An 18,567-nucleotide genomic window follows, 5' to 3' on the forward strand; every position below is an offset into this window, starting at 1 on the left:
CATGTCTCAAATTATTTTTATTGAAATGGACTACCCTCAGGTCTATTTCTTTAGAACTATTTGCAAACACCGATAATATCGGTGTTTTACTTTTAGATAGAAATGCTAATAAATTTAACGTAAAATAAATTGCTAATCTTATCAAGATTAATATATATAACTAGTTGAATTTGATTTTAGATAAAATACTAATCGATTTAGCTAAGTCTACCTTAGTTTTTCTTTTGCCACATAAAGTAATAATCATATTTTATTAGCATTCTTTTAACGATTATATTAAAACGAATTCTTTTTTGTATTAAGTTTGACCGCATAAAATGCTGATGTTATCAATGTCTTGTATATAAGATAAAAGATGCTAAACTTATTAATATTTTTTCTTATTAGATGAAATATTGATAAATTTAGGACAAATTATTTTTAATATTAAATTTGAGAGATGGTTTTTTATATTAAAAATAGTTTCGAAAAGGTAGAAAAAAGAAGAAGAAAAAAGCTCTTGATAATGATCCAAAATAGGGTTCGGACATTGGACCGAATTAACCCGGCTCATCGACACCGTTAACCGGCAATGTGGTATACTTGTCACCTACTATGACGAAGAAATCCGGTCAAGACCGCGAGTATCTCTCTCTCTCTCTCTCTTCCCCTTTCTTTTATTTTCTCTTCTTTTTCTTGCCCTTCTCTCTCCCTCGTCCTCCTCACTCGCACGCAAACCCCAACAGCTGGAAACGGAAACGGGAAGAAGGAGAAGAGGAAGAAGGATAGGGAAGAGGAAAATGCCCGCCCAGAAGCGTCCCCTCCCTCCTCCCTCCGACGACCACCAAGATTTCGCCTCCTCGCCTTCGCCACCCCAACAGAAGGAGGTGGAAGAGAAGGAAGTAGAAGAAGAAGGAGAACAAGAGGAGGCAGAGCAAGTAGGAGACGAAGTGGGCGAGCAGAAGGCAGAATCTAAGACGGAGAACAAGGACGGTAAGTTTCGGTGGGAACTGGCAACTCCCCTGTGGTAACCGTCGATCTCATACGTGTCGATGTGTTTGCTTATCTGTTTTCCAGATTCTGATGCCGAAGAGGATAGCCGGTCGTCTGAGAGCGCCGCCGACAAAGATGAGTACGTCCCTCTCCTTTCTCCTTTCCTTTTTCTTTTTCGATGTATGTCTCGATGCTTATTTTATTGACGCCAGATCAATACGTGAGGGTGAGAAAACTTGGATTGTAGATTTGATCACTATTGCTTTGTTAGATTTCATTTTACCCGGGGGAAGATTGTTTCCGTCTGCTAGGATCACGCAAGCTATAGATGAGCGGGTTTGCTTGCCTATGAGTGTCTCTGTTGACTAGAAGGGAGATTTGATCTCATGTTCGTTTATTTAATAGGTTTTCTTTGCTTCTTCTTATGATTAGTTATTCAGAGCTCTGTCACGAGTTCATGCATTTATTGTTATTGTTGGATCCTCTGGTACTGAGCTACTGGTGTGAGCTTCCAGGTTCTATTTATCTGACTTATCCTTCTCACAACTGTTAATCTGAAAGATTACTTATGTACAAGTTAGCCTGCCTGTAGAATTTAGACTTTTTCTTAGTTTGACCCTGAATTAGTGAGAGTATATCACACTTTCTTACAGAAACGTATACCTCACAATCACATGGCTTTCCACAAGATGGAAACAAACAAATAAATAAATAAACACATAAGAGTATGACTGCTCAACTATAAATTTTTGACAATGTACATCTTATGCTAGATTGCTTGAAATCTTAAGTTGATATTTTGATAGACCTAAGAAGTGAATCAATGGATATCTTATATTTCCAATAATAGACAAGCCTTACGGGATTTAAATTTATGATCGCTGCTATGGTATTATGATAACTCACTAACTATTGTAAAAACTTAAGCTATTAGAAAAATATGATTTTTATCTGTTTTGTTCTAACCACATGAATCATGATTTAGATTTTACATTATGTACATATTGCCCTTGTCTTCTTCTTCCTCCTCTCTCTCTCCCTTGCATTACATTGATAGGGAAGTTCTACAGCTTTTTAGATTTGTTTAACCAATAAGAACCTGCTATATCTAGGTTGCAGCAAATTCTACAGCTCGGTTTGTAGATAGTCCATTGTTTGTTGGATGAGGTGCTACACTATTAGCATCATAATTTGAAAAAACTTCTGCCTTACTGCCTAAGCACCTGCCTTAGACAGAATGTACCTAAGCTCCATTCAGGTTCTGCCTAGATGACTGTTTATCTCGTCTCATGTTTTAATATGTAGTTTAACTTTGAAATTCAAAATCATTGTAGATGGTGGTAAATTGGAGGACTCTGATGGCTTAATATGGTTCTTAATAAGAATGCATCAATTAAATTCTTAGATTGTACTGCATACTAATTTTAACTTTTTCACTAACTATTATTACTTTTTGTTTCTTTATTTTATCTATCTTGAATTATGTGTGGCCTCCTAGGCATCCATCCAATACCTAGGCATTACATGATCCCTTGTCTGCCCATCAGCTGCCTACAGTCCTTTAAAAGTTAAAACCTTGATTACCATAAGCTTATCAACATATGTTTTTTTGATGCTCTCAACTTAGACTTGTTAGATGGTAGGTCTTTGCTAATGCAAATTTCCATTGGTCGTTCCCCTTAGAAAACATTTGAACATATGATGATGTTGCAAATTTGCAAAGGATAGGCATAACAGTAATCTGCCCTGCAGAATGCAGATGGGTATCGAGTATCTTTCCTTTTGAAATTTGATGTTTGTGATTTCATTTTTTTTTGACTTTTTAACAATGCATATATGCTTCCTTTTCTCCTACAATTGCTAGCAGTTTGAACCGCAGCACAATATATGATATTAGTACATATCCAGGAGCTTTTCTTAACCTTGTAGATGAATAATTGTGTACTTACAAATTAAATATTAAATACTTGAAGTTTATTGACTTAATTTTGATGTGTTTAAGATCTTAATGGTTAAGCGGATATTCTCTGTTTGTCCCTTTTTTATTTCATTGTTTCTGGATTGATATATTATTTACTCAACTTTGTCATATTGTTCACTGATACATGAGCTATATCTGGTCTTCTTTGCTTGCAGTCAATAAACATCACATCCCAAACTATCCAATACTTACAGATGGGGAAAAGCATAGCACTTTTCTTTATGCATTATTGGATGTTTAAAATTTGAATTCCTGAACTCTGACGACCTTATTCGCCAACTAAATCTGTTTTTATTTGACACTTAATATATATATATATATATATATATTTTTCTGTCAGAGTTCATAAGGTTCCTCTAGATAGATACACTCGATCCTCTTTTTTGACATCTTAAGAAGCTCTTAGATGCTTAATCTAGGATATCCTGCAAATTCCATATGCTTTTGGTGTTGTATTCTTAGAAACCTTTTACGTCCCTTCTTGTTGCAATTTCTCTTGTTTGAGCTACTGTATTGTCGATCATTATAATTCCTATCTTTCCTCTCTGAGGAACCTTAACAGCTTTATAGATTAGAGCAGACTTTCACCAATCCCACATGGTATGCACTATGCAGCACAGTGTAACATTCTTGTCTAATACTAGGCTATTCCAATTACTTTGTACCTTGCCAGGTGGTTGAAAGCATTAGCTAGTTATCTATGGTCAACTCCTGGATTTGTTCAGTTCCTGGCTTTGAATTTTTTTTTTCATAAGTTCAAGGTTTTTGTAGTCCCTTGTGAAATTTTATCTCTACATGTGTTGTAGATGCAGATGTATTGATATTTATGTCTTGATATATTGCTGCTTGAATGTGCAAATGATTCTTTCGACATGCTTTATTTGCAGGTTTATACTAGTAAAATTAACAGATATACGCAGAGAAGTGCAATGCCCTATATGCTTAGGTATTAACATTTTTATGATTACTAGCAAATTTAGCAAATTGCTTCATAAAGTTCAAATGCTTTTGTTTTCTATTTGATTTTTAGTGAACGTTAGTACTTATTTATTGTATCTCTTCATCATAGGTTTACTCTCATATTTTCTGTATACTTTCTACTTTCTAGAAGCAAATGTTACACATGATCATGTTATTAATCAAGACAATCTTGATTTTCAATTGAAAGTTGGATTCCTGCATATGCATATCTGAAAACATGATTCCTTTTATACATTTAGTAGATATGCCCCTTAAAGTCTATACATCACACCTTTTATTCTCTTTCAGTTTCAGTGTAACATTATGGTTATATATAATTGGATTTCTGTTGCTTCAATGTCGTTCTATGATATGTTCTATAGAGTTGCAATTACCTACTTTACTTCCTAAGACACTGATAGCTGTATATACATCATTGGTATAAATTGAAGTTCTAACCATGATTCTGAGTTTCGGCTGATCCCAAATGGCCAAATTGATCCCACTTGATACGAGTCCGAGAATAGAGATTTCAATCGGATCGAATCCGACCCAAATATCTTTTTCTCTCTCTCTCTCTCTCTCTCTCTCTCTCTCTCTCTCTCCACCAGCGGCAACCATGGTAGATCCCGACAACCTTAATGCTCAACAAATTCAACCGACTAAGATTCGGTGATCTCTTTCTTTAGTGACCTCGGGTTAGTATTTTTTTCTTCTCTCACGGCCCATCTTTCTTTCTCTCTCTACCCTCTCCGACGAGCCGCCTCCTCTCTCTCTATCTCGGCAAGTTGCCTCTCTCTCTCTCTCTCTCTCTCTCTCTCTTTCTCGCTCTTTCTCCTCTCTTCGTCCTTCTTTCCATCCTCTATCTCATTTTTTGCAATCATAGAGAGTGAGTTAGAGAGATGAGAGAGAGAGAAGGGAGAGAAAAAATTGCGTTGCGGTAGTAAGATAGAGATTGAGAGGGAGGGAGGAAGATTGAGAGGAAGGGAGGGAGAGAAAGGAGAGGGAAAGAGAAAGGGAAGAGAAGAAACTAAAAAAAAAAGAAAAGGAATAAAGTGATGTTGATAGTAAGAGAGAGAAAGAGAAAGGAGAGAGAAGAAAGGAAAAAAAATCAAAGTTTGAGTAAGTTAATACATTTTTTTAGTTTTAGGCTTTATATATAAGTAATTATTATTTTCTCATTTTCTTGTTATTTTTTTATTTTTAAAATTTTCCTATATTTTTGTTACGTAATTATAAAATAGTGCGGTCCGATATATATCAACTTTTTTGACGGCTGATATGTATCGTTTTGGAACTTGGTTGTAACTCTTCTAGATTCAAAATGCTATATTTATGTGAATTGAAAGAAGTCAATAAGCATGTCCTCATACACGAGGTTCCTACCTTTGTGGGATCTTGGGAGGGATGATATATGCAACAGTACTTTAATTCTTTAGGAGGTTGTTTCGAAAATTTTGGCCCATGATCATTCAAGAGGCAAATATTACCACCAAGATTTGGCCCCTTGCATTTAAGAACGCCTCGTGTTAAAGTCTTAAAAATAATCTCTGCAGAGATGAGGTTAGGCTATGTCAAGATTATAGAAATCATGATCGAGATCGATTGCTTGGGAAAACTATACGGACTAGTAGTATCGGCCTCGTAAGTATCAAGCTAATTTTTAATTGCAAAAAATATTGTTAAGTGCATGAAAAATCCTAAAAAAGAAAAAAGAAGAAAAATAGGATAATATAAATTACTCTATGTGAGTCAATGGTATTTCCCTTCTTTCTAGTAAAAAACAGAAGTTTGAAAACTAAACAAGGAAAATAAATTTCCTCATTTTGTAAAGACTTCTATAACTCTCTAGTCTATTCTCCCTCTCTACTCTCTCGCTCAAGTATAACCAACACTCTTGTCTTACTATCTCCCTCTCCTCTTTCACTCTCTCCTTCTCTTCTTTTATTGTATATTCTCTAGTTTCCTTCCCCTTTTTCTCTTCCTTTGTATATTCCTTCCCCTTTTTCTCTTCCTTTGGGTCAGATCTAGTCTAAATAGACCGATCCAAATTGGGATCGGTCATCTTGGCCGATCCTATCGATCCATGTCCAATTTTGCCCAATTTTGACCAATTCGACTGAGCCTCAACTAAATCAATCTTTTCGATTAGGACAGGAAAACTGGGAACATTAGGTTTTTTACATCCTTCCTATTTGAGCCTCACGTAGTTCTTTGTGCACTTGGATGGCTTTATCTTTTAGAATCACTAACCAAGGTTCTTAATTTGAAATAGCTTGCCTTTTATTGCATAAGACCAAATTCTTCTAAGTGATTTGTGAGCAATGTTTTCAGCTAATTCTGGATAAACTACACAAGTTACTATGTTATCCTAAGTTACTCTCAACTCATAATAGCACACTCATGTTAGTAATATTTGAACAACACACAAGATAAAATTAGCCAATGTTTTGAAAGGGGGTTGCGGATGGCGGATGGCGGACGGTCATCCCATTGCCTAGCACTAAGGTGGAAGGCGGGTGACAAGGCAGTATAGCATTTTTTATATAAAAAATTTAAAAAATTATATGATATATTTATAATTTTATACTAATATAATTTATAGATCAAAGCATGCTTGTTGTGATTCACAAACTAATACAACAAATTTATTAGCGATTTACCTATTGCTATTAGTAACTAGAGAAGGAGCAGTGAAGAAGGCCAACCATGAAAGGGAGAAAGAGAAGGAGAAAGGGAAAGGAAAAAGGAAACCAGGAGGAACCTACTATTATGGCAGCAACCTTTCACTATCGGCGGCCAAACCGGGAGGTGGCCATCGAGAGTGAAAAGGGAAGATAAAAGAGAAGAAGAGAAGAGTTCAGGAGGTACCTTGCTCGTCGCCATTGATTTCTCGCTGCTGCTCGAAGATGATTGAGAGAGGGAGACAATTGAGAGGAAGCATTTTTAGGGCTCAAATCGAGAGAGTGAGGGAGGGAACGATTGTGGTTTTCTTTTAAATGGTTAATAGTTTAGGCGGTTAGTGAATAGTGAAGATCTGACTCGAAAAATCGAAACTTACCTCCATTGTAGGTTGACTCATAATTTCATTTAGTGGGCCTCTCGGCTCGCCAAGCGTGCCCTAGTAGCTAGGCGGCTAGGGTTTAGACGCCCTCCCTATTGGCATGGCAATTGGCATGCCACCCAGTCGGCCACTATTCAAGACAATATAATTAGCCCTCTTTAGACTAGTACTTTGGAAATTCTTCCTTTAACCATGGATTTAGAGTAACCCAAAATTTGCATCAAAATATAGAGACCACAATGGTCCCTCATTCTAGTTTCCTCCTGCTTTATCTAATATTAGAAATTTAGCAGGACTAAAGACTGCTATGCTAGTGGCACGTGCTTCGATACACTATCAGCACAACCTGTGTCGATCGACATAGGGCATGTCAGATCAACACGGTTTCACGTGCTAGTTTTTAAGGTATTTTATAGATGTTTTTAGTTTGAATAAGGTCAATTCTAGAATATGTATTTCTCTTTATTGTTTCTAAAAGGAGATTTTTATTTTAAGAACACCCATTTTTATGTTCATTTGTATCTTGTAATTTAATGTAAAAAATATTTTTGATGTGATATAAAGTGGAGGAAAAGATGAAATTTTTTTTTAAAATAAAATTATCATGAATACTCTTTTATTTGATATAAAGTAAGTTCATAGCATAAATATCAAGGATAAATTAGTAATTAGGTTAGTGTGTGGTATAAGATGTAATTTTGATAAATAATATTTGTATTATAAAATAAGGTTATTATGATGTTTAACTGTTATTTTAAAATATGTATTCTATAATAAGAAAAAAGTTATTTCTAAAGTGAACATGGGCTAATAGTATGATAGCCTCTTTGGTAAAAAGTGTCAAACGTACAAATATTCTGGTTAGTAATTAGTGCATATCAGTGTTTGTATAATCCTGTTTAGTAATATGTGATATGAATTGTTTGCTTATTGCTATTTCTTGCTAAAGAAAAACAAATAAATTTCTATGGAAATTATTTTGATCTTTTTATAACCACATTTGATTATCTGTATTCTGTAGCAGCATGTATGTAAATTGAGTTTCTAATAAAAGTTCTGTAATCACTGAAACTTTCTGTCTACTAGGCATAATTCGGAAGACAAGAACAGTTATGGAGTGCCTACACCGGTTTTGTCGGGATTGCATCGATAAATCAATGCGCCTTGGGTATGGTCCCAAATAGTAGTCCTTTCAAGGATACAGTATTACAATATTTTGTTTCTATACTTGGTCAAGAAAGGGACAAATTATCATTTACATCATGATAGAGAGACAAGTCACCTTATTGCTTTGTTTTAACTGTAAACTTTTGCAGGAATAATGAATGTCCAGCATGTCGTACTCATTGTGCAAGCCGACGTTCTTTAAGGGATGACCCAAATTATGACGCTCTGATTGCAGCTCTCTATCCTGATATTGACAAGTATGAGGAAGAGGTACTTTTGATAGTCGTTTGCTTACTCTTCTTTTAGTAGACTATTTATTGGTTGACTTTATTTTACCCATATGCAGCAAGTAATTCTTTGATTGACTTCAATACTCTGCTGTAGGAACTGGCTTTCGATGAAGAAGAGGATATCCGCAATAAGAAGGTCGTTTTATTTAGCTAGCTGTGTGCTAGACTATGTTGTGCTTATATGATTTTGGCTTTGTCTAGTTGTTTTTCTCTCTTATGCTCATACAAATATTAAGTTCTAAATTTTTGGCAGATTCAAGCATCCATAGCTGAGACGTTTCGACGACAAACAGAAGCACTTGGTAAGAGGAAGTCCACTTTGAAGCAACCAGATGACAGTTTTATGAGAAAATATCAGGCGAATGTCCGGGCTCATGGGCAGAACAATTATATGCGTGGAAGAGGTAGAACAGGTGCTCGTGATACTTCCGTAGCAGTCTCTGATGATGAGGAAGAGGAAGCAAATGGTAAAGATGGGAGCAAAGAGTCCTCTTCTGCAGATGAGCACTCTCCAGATGCAAGGCAGAAAAGATGCAGGAGATGGCCAGTACCACGATCTTCACCGGCTAGAACTTCAGGCGTTGTTTATGTTGGTAATGAAGAAAATGATGATATAGCAGTCAGCAAAGAAAATCTTAACACGTCTCCTTTGCGAGTGGGAAATAGAGAGATGCTTGCATGGGGTAAGAATGGTACCCGGAGTCAAACTCGACATGGCAATGCTAGCGGATCAAATAATAGGATGGTCAAGGGCAGCCGCATGGCCAAGTTGGTGGACTATCTCCGGAGCTTATATGAAACTGATAGTGAGGTACAATTAGTGGATTACAATAAAAGTTAAGTTCTACCTTCACTTCAATACCAAACTTTTGCATTGACTTAGTTGAGTGTTTTGTGATTTCATTTACAGTTTGATGTACATCTGATTCTGATTCCACTGGGTGGTCAAATCATACCTAATTTGCCAAAGTTGTATCTCTGCTGTCGTCCAACCTTGTCCATTAGACAACTTTGTCAAGTGAATTCTTTGTTCTACAAATGCTTTTTGTTGATAACTACAAAATTTATCCAAATGATTGACAGAAGCTGTTGATGTGTATATGTGCAGTTCATTGCTCTTCAACCGATGATTTTACACCTCCCATGTCGATTACTACGAGTTGAAGAAGTTGAGGTATATGCGAGGAGATCTAAATGCCAATCTTTGCTGATCAAGGAGACCACTTCTTCAGATAACGCTGACCAGTTGGATACTCTAGAGGGCTTGGACTTATTGGAAGGAGAAACTTCCCTTGCAGAGCTCCATGCTTCATTCAGTTCTGTACAAGGCGATCTGGTGAGACTCAGCAATTCTGATTGTAGATCTAGGTTTCTGTTCTGATTGTGCTTTGCTAACTGATTCTATCTTCTCTGCTCTCAGGAATTGGTATATGTTATAAATATGCAAAGCTAGAGAACAGCAAGGCATCAAATTCTTCCTTTCTTTCACTTTGAAAAGTAACCGTTGCTGATTAAGGATCTGCCTCTATGAAAAGATGTATATAATGCATACAAATATTAGTAGATCACCGACCAATGCTGAAATGATTAGTGATGGCATTGCTCATTATTCTCTCGTCTTATTAAAGGATTGACGTCAGATGGGAAACTCGCACAATCAGTTGACTGCTGGAAGATGAGCCAGGCATTATCTCATCATCATCCAACAGTATCGGTTCAGCTTAGAGCATCGCCCAAAGAAGAACTGAGTTACAGATCATCAATACATAACCAAGTCTTCTTTGTGGTTATTGAGAAGTAAGAAAGAAAAAGGATCATGTCATGTTTTCGGTCAGATTCATTTTCTTATTTGCTAGGGTCCTCTGGTGTCATTTTACTGTATTGGAATATTTAGGAAGTCATGAACATACATAATTATGTATTCTTTCAGCCTTTTCGTTGGAATATTATGTTCTAATTTGCTAGTTCGCCGCAGTATTTTATTGAATTGGCAATTTCAGGGAGTGACATCCTACAACTTGTGCTGGAGGATCCTGTCTTCACTTGGCCTGAAATTACTTGTCCTTGTAGTCCTCATGAGAGAAGTTTGTGATGGAAAATTTGGTTGTTTTGTGGTGTATATTTACTGAAGCATTCCTTGGTAAAGTCGAGTTAACGCCTCGACCCTTGTTTACACAATTAAACTAGTATGTTAGCTTTCATGACGAAATTTTGTTATCTGTACTCTTGGACTTGTGTAGTTACATAGTAACACTTCTCTTGTTTCTTTCTTTTGACATCAAATCTGGTGTTTCTTAAAATAAAAAACAAATTGTCTATTTGAAGCTGACTTGGCTTGATAGCTGGATAGTGGCATAGAAATGCTACTCCCTTGTGCACGAATGAGTTATTTAGGAATCTGGAACCGCTTCGCTTCGTTCATGATCAATCATCTTCATTTGAAGGTCCAGCTGAAAGCAAACAATTACAGCATTTCTATGAATACATAGAAATCCTAATAAATGCTTGGCCACTGTAGTTGGACATACTACAATAATAACTACCTAGGGTTTTCAATCTTCTAAAATAATAATAATAATAATAATAATAATAATAATAATAATAATAATAATGATAATGATTAAACGAAAAACACAGCCTTTAGTCCCAACTCAGCTCGATTTATAGGATTTAAGGATTTAAAATTTGTAAGGGAAATATCCTTAATAGAGTCACATATAGGTGGCACAATCCTGATGACTAGTCTTACAATGATGATGATAATGAAGATTGTATATTTCATAAAATCTATGCTTCTTTCAGTTCATAACTATTGAATATAAATTCATCCTCTGCAGCGCGATTTTGTCTATTATTTCTAGTAACATCTATTCTGATCAAAGTAAAGAGAAAAAGTAGGAATTCCATAGGTTAAGCAACCAAACAATCAGGGGTTCAATATCCCATCAGAAATGATTGAAGACCATCTTCAAGAAACGGTTGAAGCACTTACAATATGCAGCATATCAAATCTAGAAAGTGTGGCAACAAAGGGGAGGATGCAATAAATAGCAAAGCTGACTTTATAACATCAGAGGTGCGAAAACCCAAACCGACAAAAAATTAACCATAAAATGAACGGAAGAAAAAAAAACTTTAACAATAAAACTAAAGGAAGTACAACTCTGTATTAGTTGTTTTAGGGCTGCATTTATGTTATCCTCAGTTTCTACCCCTGCTGCGTCTGGGAGCAACAACAGACCATCCCTCTTCATCGGGCATTGCTTTACTAGGCTTTGGCTGGTCCATAGTCGTTTCCTTTGGCTCAGCATCATCCACCATCATTTCTGCTAACTCTTCCTCTTCGGAGCTCTCGTCTTCGTTGTCATCAATCAACTGCATCACATGATGCAAGTTCATATTATATAGCACACAAACAGAATTTCACAGCCTACCAGGTCGTCACAACACTAGAATTTGGATTAAGCATGATTGTGATATTACATGGTTTTATTTTTTGGAGAAAAGATTGAAGATTAACCCCCAATTAAGATGATCGTGATATTACATGATTATTTGAAGATATGACAGTTAATATGATTAACCAAATGCTAATTAAATAATCATTAAATGCACTATACAAACATAGCATTCTATCTCTCCTATGAGGTTGCATCTATTGCAAAAATAGTTACTATGTAAGAAGGATGAACCTTTTGCCAACTTGTTGGCACAGCTTCATTAAAGCCGTATTTCTTATCTGATGGACTCAAAATGTGATTATTTGAAACAAGAAATAATTCTGAAGTTTAAGACAATTTTCAACAATTTGATACGAAAGGACAACTGTCGACTCTCCATATTTGAAGTAGCATAGAGTTTCACAAAATAGAAAGGTGCTTTACATTTATCTTTCAGCTTGTAAAATATAAGAAAATGTTTAAATAAGACATAAAGTGCCTTTAAGCAGACAAACAATTGTTAAAGATTATGCATGTCCTGACTAGTAAATTTGTTAGAATGTTTTAATATGGTTTGAATTTTCGGTTTTGGTGTTTCGATTTTGACCTAAAAAGATAAATATTTTAGAGTGAAATATAATGGTTTTTGTTTATTGTAGTCCAATATAAATGTTAAAATTAGAAATCTTTATAGTTTTGTCCTTAACCAATGAGTTTGGCTTTACCTTTCATCAAGTTTTGGTTGTTATTGTTCTATCTCAGGTGAAACTTCAAACCTTACCTTTTGACAAACCAGTAATTCATATCTTCTCAGGTCTTACAATCAGCTCTAAACATATTAGCATAATAAAATTAGACCAAAATGCAGAAGACTCTGTAAACTGTGTTATTTAATTACCTGTCTACTTTGAGAAACAGCATTTCTTTGGGGACCTGCCTCCCGCAGCTTCTGAATTGGTTCATAGTTACCTTTAAGACAATCTTCATGCATAATCATCAATTCCTCTGCTATCTGTTAGACAATGAAAATGTAATGACTTACAAAGAAATTAAGTAGAAATGCAAGATTCTGTAGGAGTTGCTGTAATGTTAAATTGTTATCTAGAGCACACTATACAATTCATCCAACAATGCATCCATTCCAGCATGTTTCAGCATGTTTCTAAATTTGGCTGCACAGGTCATGCCTACAACCATTATTTGATGGCAAACATACAAGGCAAAAGAATGCACATATTTCTCCATTAGAGAACTCAATGTGGTAGCAAAATAGTTTTAATGGTTTCAGCTAATTACACTCAAAGAAGGATAGGTATAAACTGCAATTAGCACTTGTTCTTCAAAATCTTGAGGCACACAAGTGGAACCAAGTTCACAAAGTTAGAAACATAAGTATCGCACATACAGATATATAGGGTCAATTAAGGTAGATTTCTTATAGCATAAATGTAAAATTTGCTGCTTAAAATATGTGGTACAATTAGTGGTTAATAGACCATCAAAAAATGGATAAACAAAAACAAGAAAGAAGTACAACAAGGACAACAAAAACTAACGCTTGAACCCAACTATTTTAATTCAGATATATGGATCTTTTCCTCCATCATAATGTATTTCACATAACATTCTCCATCAACTGAACCACTACCATATCTTTCCCCACTACCTAGAGAAATACTTGGTCTCTCTTCTTGGGGTGACATCATTCTTATGAAATAATTTTTCTGACTTATGTGCTATTTCTTATCTGTTGAACATAGTTCAACTATCAATCTTGCAAGTGCTATCCTTTAATTGTAATAAATGCAATTGTCTAATTATATATCCATAATAACATTACACATCCATTTCAACATTTTTATCTTAGGAGTATGACTAAAGAAGGAAAGAGCAGTAAAGAAGCTTGTCGCTTTCTATTCTCGTCAGTTATAAAATTTCTAGCCTCAAGAGAATAACAGGATACAACAACATACATACTAGAAATGTGAAATACAATTTTCAGCAGCATATCAAGCTTAAATGACATTTCCAATGTTATGGAGTAATCCAGAAAATGATTGTGGGATAGATTATGTTAGGCTTGTCCATACACCAAGAAAAAGGAATGGTATATAAATAAAAATCCTTTAAATTACGCATAAAGAAGTTCTTTTATAGAGGTGAGTTTAAGGACAAGAAGACACTATCATTATCAATTATATAAATAAGAATAAGAAGACAATTATAAGCATACTCTTGATTAAAAGATTAAAAATGTACCTAAAGTGTAAAAATATCAAGATTATCCAAAAAGGTTTACCATACTCCCTCCTAAAAGAATTTCTGATTTCCTTCAAAGTTTTGAGTAACCAACGTTGCTAATGAACAAAAACAATTTTGGCTAACTTCCAAACATCAGAAATGCCTTCTCAGAATCGAGTTAGTTAATTAGATTTGCTTATTACTTTAAATTTTAAATAAAGTGGATGTAAGACCAATCGGATGAATTGGACCTGATCTGCTATGATTCTACTCTTATAAATAAGAGTGATCATGGGATAATTATTATGAGTGAAACGATATTGAGTTTAGTTATTTTTATTATCTCATCTTTATATTTTATCGTAATCATTAGATTGTTTTTACTTTTGTAGGAGTAGATCATAACCTTAGATCTATTCAAAGCATTCAAACCTTAGCCACCATTTTCCTCCATCAGCCACTCTACCTTACAACTGTCCACCAAAACCCATAGCTGTCCATCACTTTTCGACGACTGCCACAACGTCGAATAATTACCAATATATCCAATTTTTGACCTTCCTTCATTGTTTTTAACATTACACTATTTTTAACTTTTCACCTCAACCTCGGATCTACGTGAAACCAAAGCCATTAGATTCATAGCCTCATGAGGCTACCACCTTTAAAAATCTCATAATTTTCTTACGTCCAGATCGATCTAGATTTGATTCCTAATAGTGATATCAGAGGTATCGTTCCTCCGTCGATGGTTAGCAAGAGATCGAAGAAGATAAATAAAAGAAAGAGTAAGAATGAGGACCAGAAACTCATCTTTGTTCTTGAAGGAGTTACTCTAATGCCATCACGACCACTAGTAGCCACCGCCAACAACGAACCACCAACGTAGGCAAGGGAGTTGGTCGAGTCCGTGGAATATCAAAAGAGATCTCCAAGAGGATCGAGAAGGCGATTCAAGTCTTGACGACCGTTCTCCTATCCTAACACAACCATCTAGACCGCCAACGCTGCCGGCCACGGCGGAAACAAGTCAACTGCGGCTAAAGGAGTCCACTCGTGAAGGTAGAGGGGAGTCCAAACTCCAAACCGCCTCAACTCCTCCTTCAACCTTGGTGGAGGTTGCTCCACCCATGTAGACCCTCCCAGCCATAGTTGCGACGTCGAAGAAGCCCTTAGCAACAAATACCTATCGTCATCTTCCTCAACTACGGTGGAAAACAATGACTGGAAACCTAGCTTGCACCAGCAACAATCCAAGCCATCACCAACGACACCTTCTTTGGACCACCCGCACACAAACCATGGTTGTCATTCGTGTCAGCACCGATCGGACGGCCGCCATCGACAACCATCCTGACTGTAACAAAACAATGGCTCACGGGCTTGGGTTCGACCCTTCTATGGCCAAGGCTAGTCTCCCCAGCTTGACTGCCATCTAGTGATGGCCACCATAGCCACAGGTGATTGTTGTGTGGCCGAACCCAATGGCCATGCTTATGGTGATATTGGCCCAGGCAAGCCACGCCAGGGTAGCTTTTGCCAGCCAGTGGACCTACTGGCGATGCGCAATGGCCGCTGCTACAGCAACCGGAGCCAAAGATCGATTTTTGGCTTCTATCGCCACTCGCCGCCGTGAGAACCTACTAAACGTCGATTACCACCGACCAACAATCTTATCCAGCTGTTTTTACCGCCCGTGTAACCTTTGATGGTACTCCTAGACCGAAAATACATTTTCAACCTTAGGATTAGGGTTTGGGCTATTGGTTGGGAGAGACGAAGTGCACATATCTCGAGACTAGCTGAATTTTTGTAATCTAGCTCGACCACCTCATGTGAACCAATTGGGAACCCATAAGCATGACTTTAAGCTCAAGTGTGAGCCCGAAAATGACTGGTGGAATAATCCGACGACCCGCATCAACTGATTAAGCCTAACCTGCATGTAGACCCGTGAGCCCATAAGCACAAAATGAGCTAGAAGATCCAGCTAGCGTACTAGTTACCTTAATGACAATGTGTTAAAAGCATGGTGGATATTTATGATCCGACCACGTGGGTCAAGTCAACTGAGTTAAGTTGAGCCGAGTTAGATAGATTTGCTTATTGCTTTAAATTTTAAATAAAGCGGATGTAAGCCTAATAGAGTGAATTGGATCGATCATTATGATTCTACTCCTATAAATAAGAGTAATTACGGGATAATTATCACGAGTGGAATGATATTAAGTTAAGTTCTTTATATTATCTCGTCTTTATCTTTTATTGCAAATATTAGATCATTTTTATCTTCATAGGAATAGATCATAATCTTAGATCCATTCAAAACATGCAAACTTTAACCACCATCTTTTCCTACCAGCCACCCTACCTTACAGTCATCCACCACCCTCCGACGATCGTCACAACGTCGGATAATTATCAATCTGTCAAGGTCTGACATTTTTTCACTGTTTTATTTTTAACTTTTTACCCCGACTTTAAATTCACGTGAAATAAAAGCTATTGGATCCATAACTCGTGCGGCCACCACTCATAAAAATCTCATAATTTTCTTACATACAGATCAATCCAGACCTAGTTCTTCAAGTTTGCTCAAAACTATAAATTTGAATAATACCTGGGCCAATTTCTAAAGGCCTTTACGTGTCCATTTCTTTGAAACCTACAAGGGCATCTATTATGTTTAAATGGAAATGCAACTTATTTCTGAGTGCTTCAGGAAAATAGGTAAGAATTCAGGTGGAGGAGAAAATTTCTAGCCTACTTCAGTTTAGGAGAAGAATAAAATGCTTTAGTAACTAAGCATAAATTTTTTTCATCAGAAATCAATTTCTCTTTTTTATGATACTCAGGAATTCTTTCTGAAACTAAATACTTGTTCTCTAGCAGCCATGAGTGACATATTCAATGATCACAGACTATGCAACAATTCTAGGATGTCGTCTCAGTTTTCCTGAGGATCTGTTCGCACATCACCAAACACATCTGTTCGCACCCTACCATTAAAATCTTTGAATGAATCCATGTAAGATAATACGACAACCCATTACTTGGCATTGCCTAAACATAGTATTCTCATTTTACGGGTGTGCTATCTATAAACACCAACATCTAACAAAACCACTGATATTCTAAATCTGCTTTTATTTCAACTTGACTTGCAGTGAACCTAAATCAATACAGTCCAGACGTCAATTGGATCTACAAACAATTTCATCCTCTCAATTGCACCGTGAATTACAATATACACAGCAAAGAAATTTCACAGGATTATTCTATTATCATATCATCTAACAGGATTAAAATCATCATTATAACAAGAGAAGAGCAGAATACCTCCTCCACACTCCCATCCTCGATCTCCGTATTGAAGGAAACCACCATGCTCTCATCAATCATATTCTCCAGATCATCGATGTAAAGTGGAGCTGAAACGGATAAGCTTACATCAATTTACCAAATTCACATCCAAATTGAACAAAAAAAAGGAAGAAAAAACACCATCTTTGGAGGAAAAAATCCTGACCTTTGGATTGGACGAACAAAGAGAGGATGGAATCGGCGAGCTCGTCGGCCTTCCTCCGGGAGTCTCTCCCGCCCCACCCATTCTCCACCGCCATCTGGAGTGCAGTCCACCGCGAGAGGACGAGGGAGATCCCTTCCCCTAGAAATGACATGGACTCTGGAGATAGAGTTGGAGAAGGACCTCGTCGTCCTCCTCCTCCGTTTTCCACATTCGTAGTATCCATGGCCTCTCCCTGTTTCGCTTGGAGAGGTAAAAGGGGGAAATTCTTTATTAGGGTTTTTAGAGAAAAGAGGAATTCTAGGGTTTTGACGGCAAAGGAGAACGGAGTGGGATTCGGACAAGTGGGTGTAACCGAGTTCGAGCCTATTCATGAACACCAAATCACCAATCTTGCTTGAATTGATAGTATTTTTAATTCAAGCCAATTTCGAACTCCAGCCTTGAATTGCTAGTATTTCTAATTTAAGTAAATTTCGAAGTTAATTTCAAACTCGAGTCAAACCTAAATGAGCTAATTCATAAAAAAATTGAAGTCTAATTTAAGAACCTGAATCAGCAATCCAAACAAGGATGAGAAGTTGTAGTTGTTGGACATAAATATATGGTTGCCCAGATTGACTCACACGAAGTTGGCGCTGATAAATCTCAATCCCTAAAATTGGAGGCGGAGGTTCTTAGATTTATACACCGGGTGAACTCAAACACGATTTTTGTATATATTTATAAAATATCTTAACGGTATTGGCTTGAATAAAATATCTTACTAGCTTTACTACATATGCTTGAATAATTGGCTTATAGAAATTTTATTTTTTTTCTCTGAATAAAATACTAAAATAATAAGAAAAAACACCCATAAGGTGTGTCCATGCTCGAGACAACATCAGTGAAGTCCAAACCGTATCAATCCACCATGCATCTGC

The 18,567-nt window shown here is 36.5% G+C and overlaps 2 protein-coding genes across 3 annotated transcripts; one reads left to right on the forward strand and one right to left on the reverse strand.

The window, feature by feature from the left end:
• The first annotated feature begins 626 nt into the window (after positions 1-626).
• LOC140761657 (putative E3 ubiquitin-protein ligase RING1a) lies at positions 627-10,378 on the forward strand. 2 transcript variants are annotated; one of them, XM_073099080.1, is made up of 10 exons: positions 627-972; positions 1,057-1,111; positions 3,841-3,899; positions 8,064-8,145; positions 8,294-8,414; positions 8,529-8,573; positions 8,688-9,245; positions 9,345-9,452; positions 9,543-9,770; positions 9,855-10,378. In XM_073099080.1, exons 1-10 carry the CDS (start codon positions 780-782, stop codon positions 9,885-9,887), a joined length of 1,482 nt encoding a protein of 493 aa, XP_072955181.1. In that variant the 5' UTR covers positions 627-779; the 3' UTR covers positions 9,888-10,378. The 2 variants fall into 2 exon arrangements, with proteins under 2 accessions (XP_072955181.1, XP_072955182.1); XM_073099081.1 differs by having other exon boundaries at positions 628-972; positions 8,529-8,570.
• A 1,035-nt stretch (positions 10,379-11,413) lies between these two features.
• On the reverse strand, positions 11,414-17,961 carry LOC140761767 (uncharacterized). The gene is made up of 4 exons (XM_073099233.1): positions 17,645-17,961; positions 17,455-17,546; positions 12,773-12,886; positions 11,414-11,809 (listed from the first exon to the last, which is right to left on the reverse strand). The coding sequence occupies exons 1-4, from the start codon at positions 17,865-17,867 to the stop codon at positions 11,636-11,638; spliced, it is 603 nt and encodes a 200-aa protein (XP_072955334.1). The 5' UTR covers positions 17,868-17,961; the 3' UTR covers positions 11,414-11,635.
• Between the last annotated feature and the right edge of the window lie 606 nt (positions 17,962-18,567).

This window comes from Typha angustifolia, chromosome 6, assembly GCF_048772165.1.
Source record: "Typha angustifolia cultivar Huaian chromosome 6, ASM4877216v1, whole genome shotgun sequence".
In the NCBI taxonomy this organism is placed as follows: Eukaryota; Viridiplantae; Streptophyta; class Magnoliopsida; order Poales; family Typhaceae; genus Typha; species Typha angustifolia.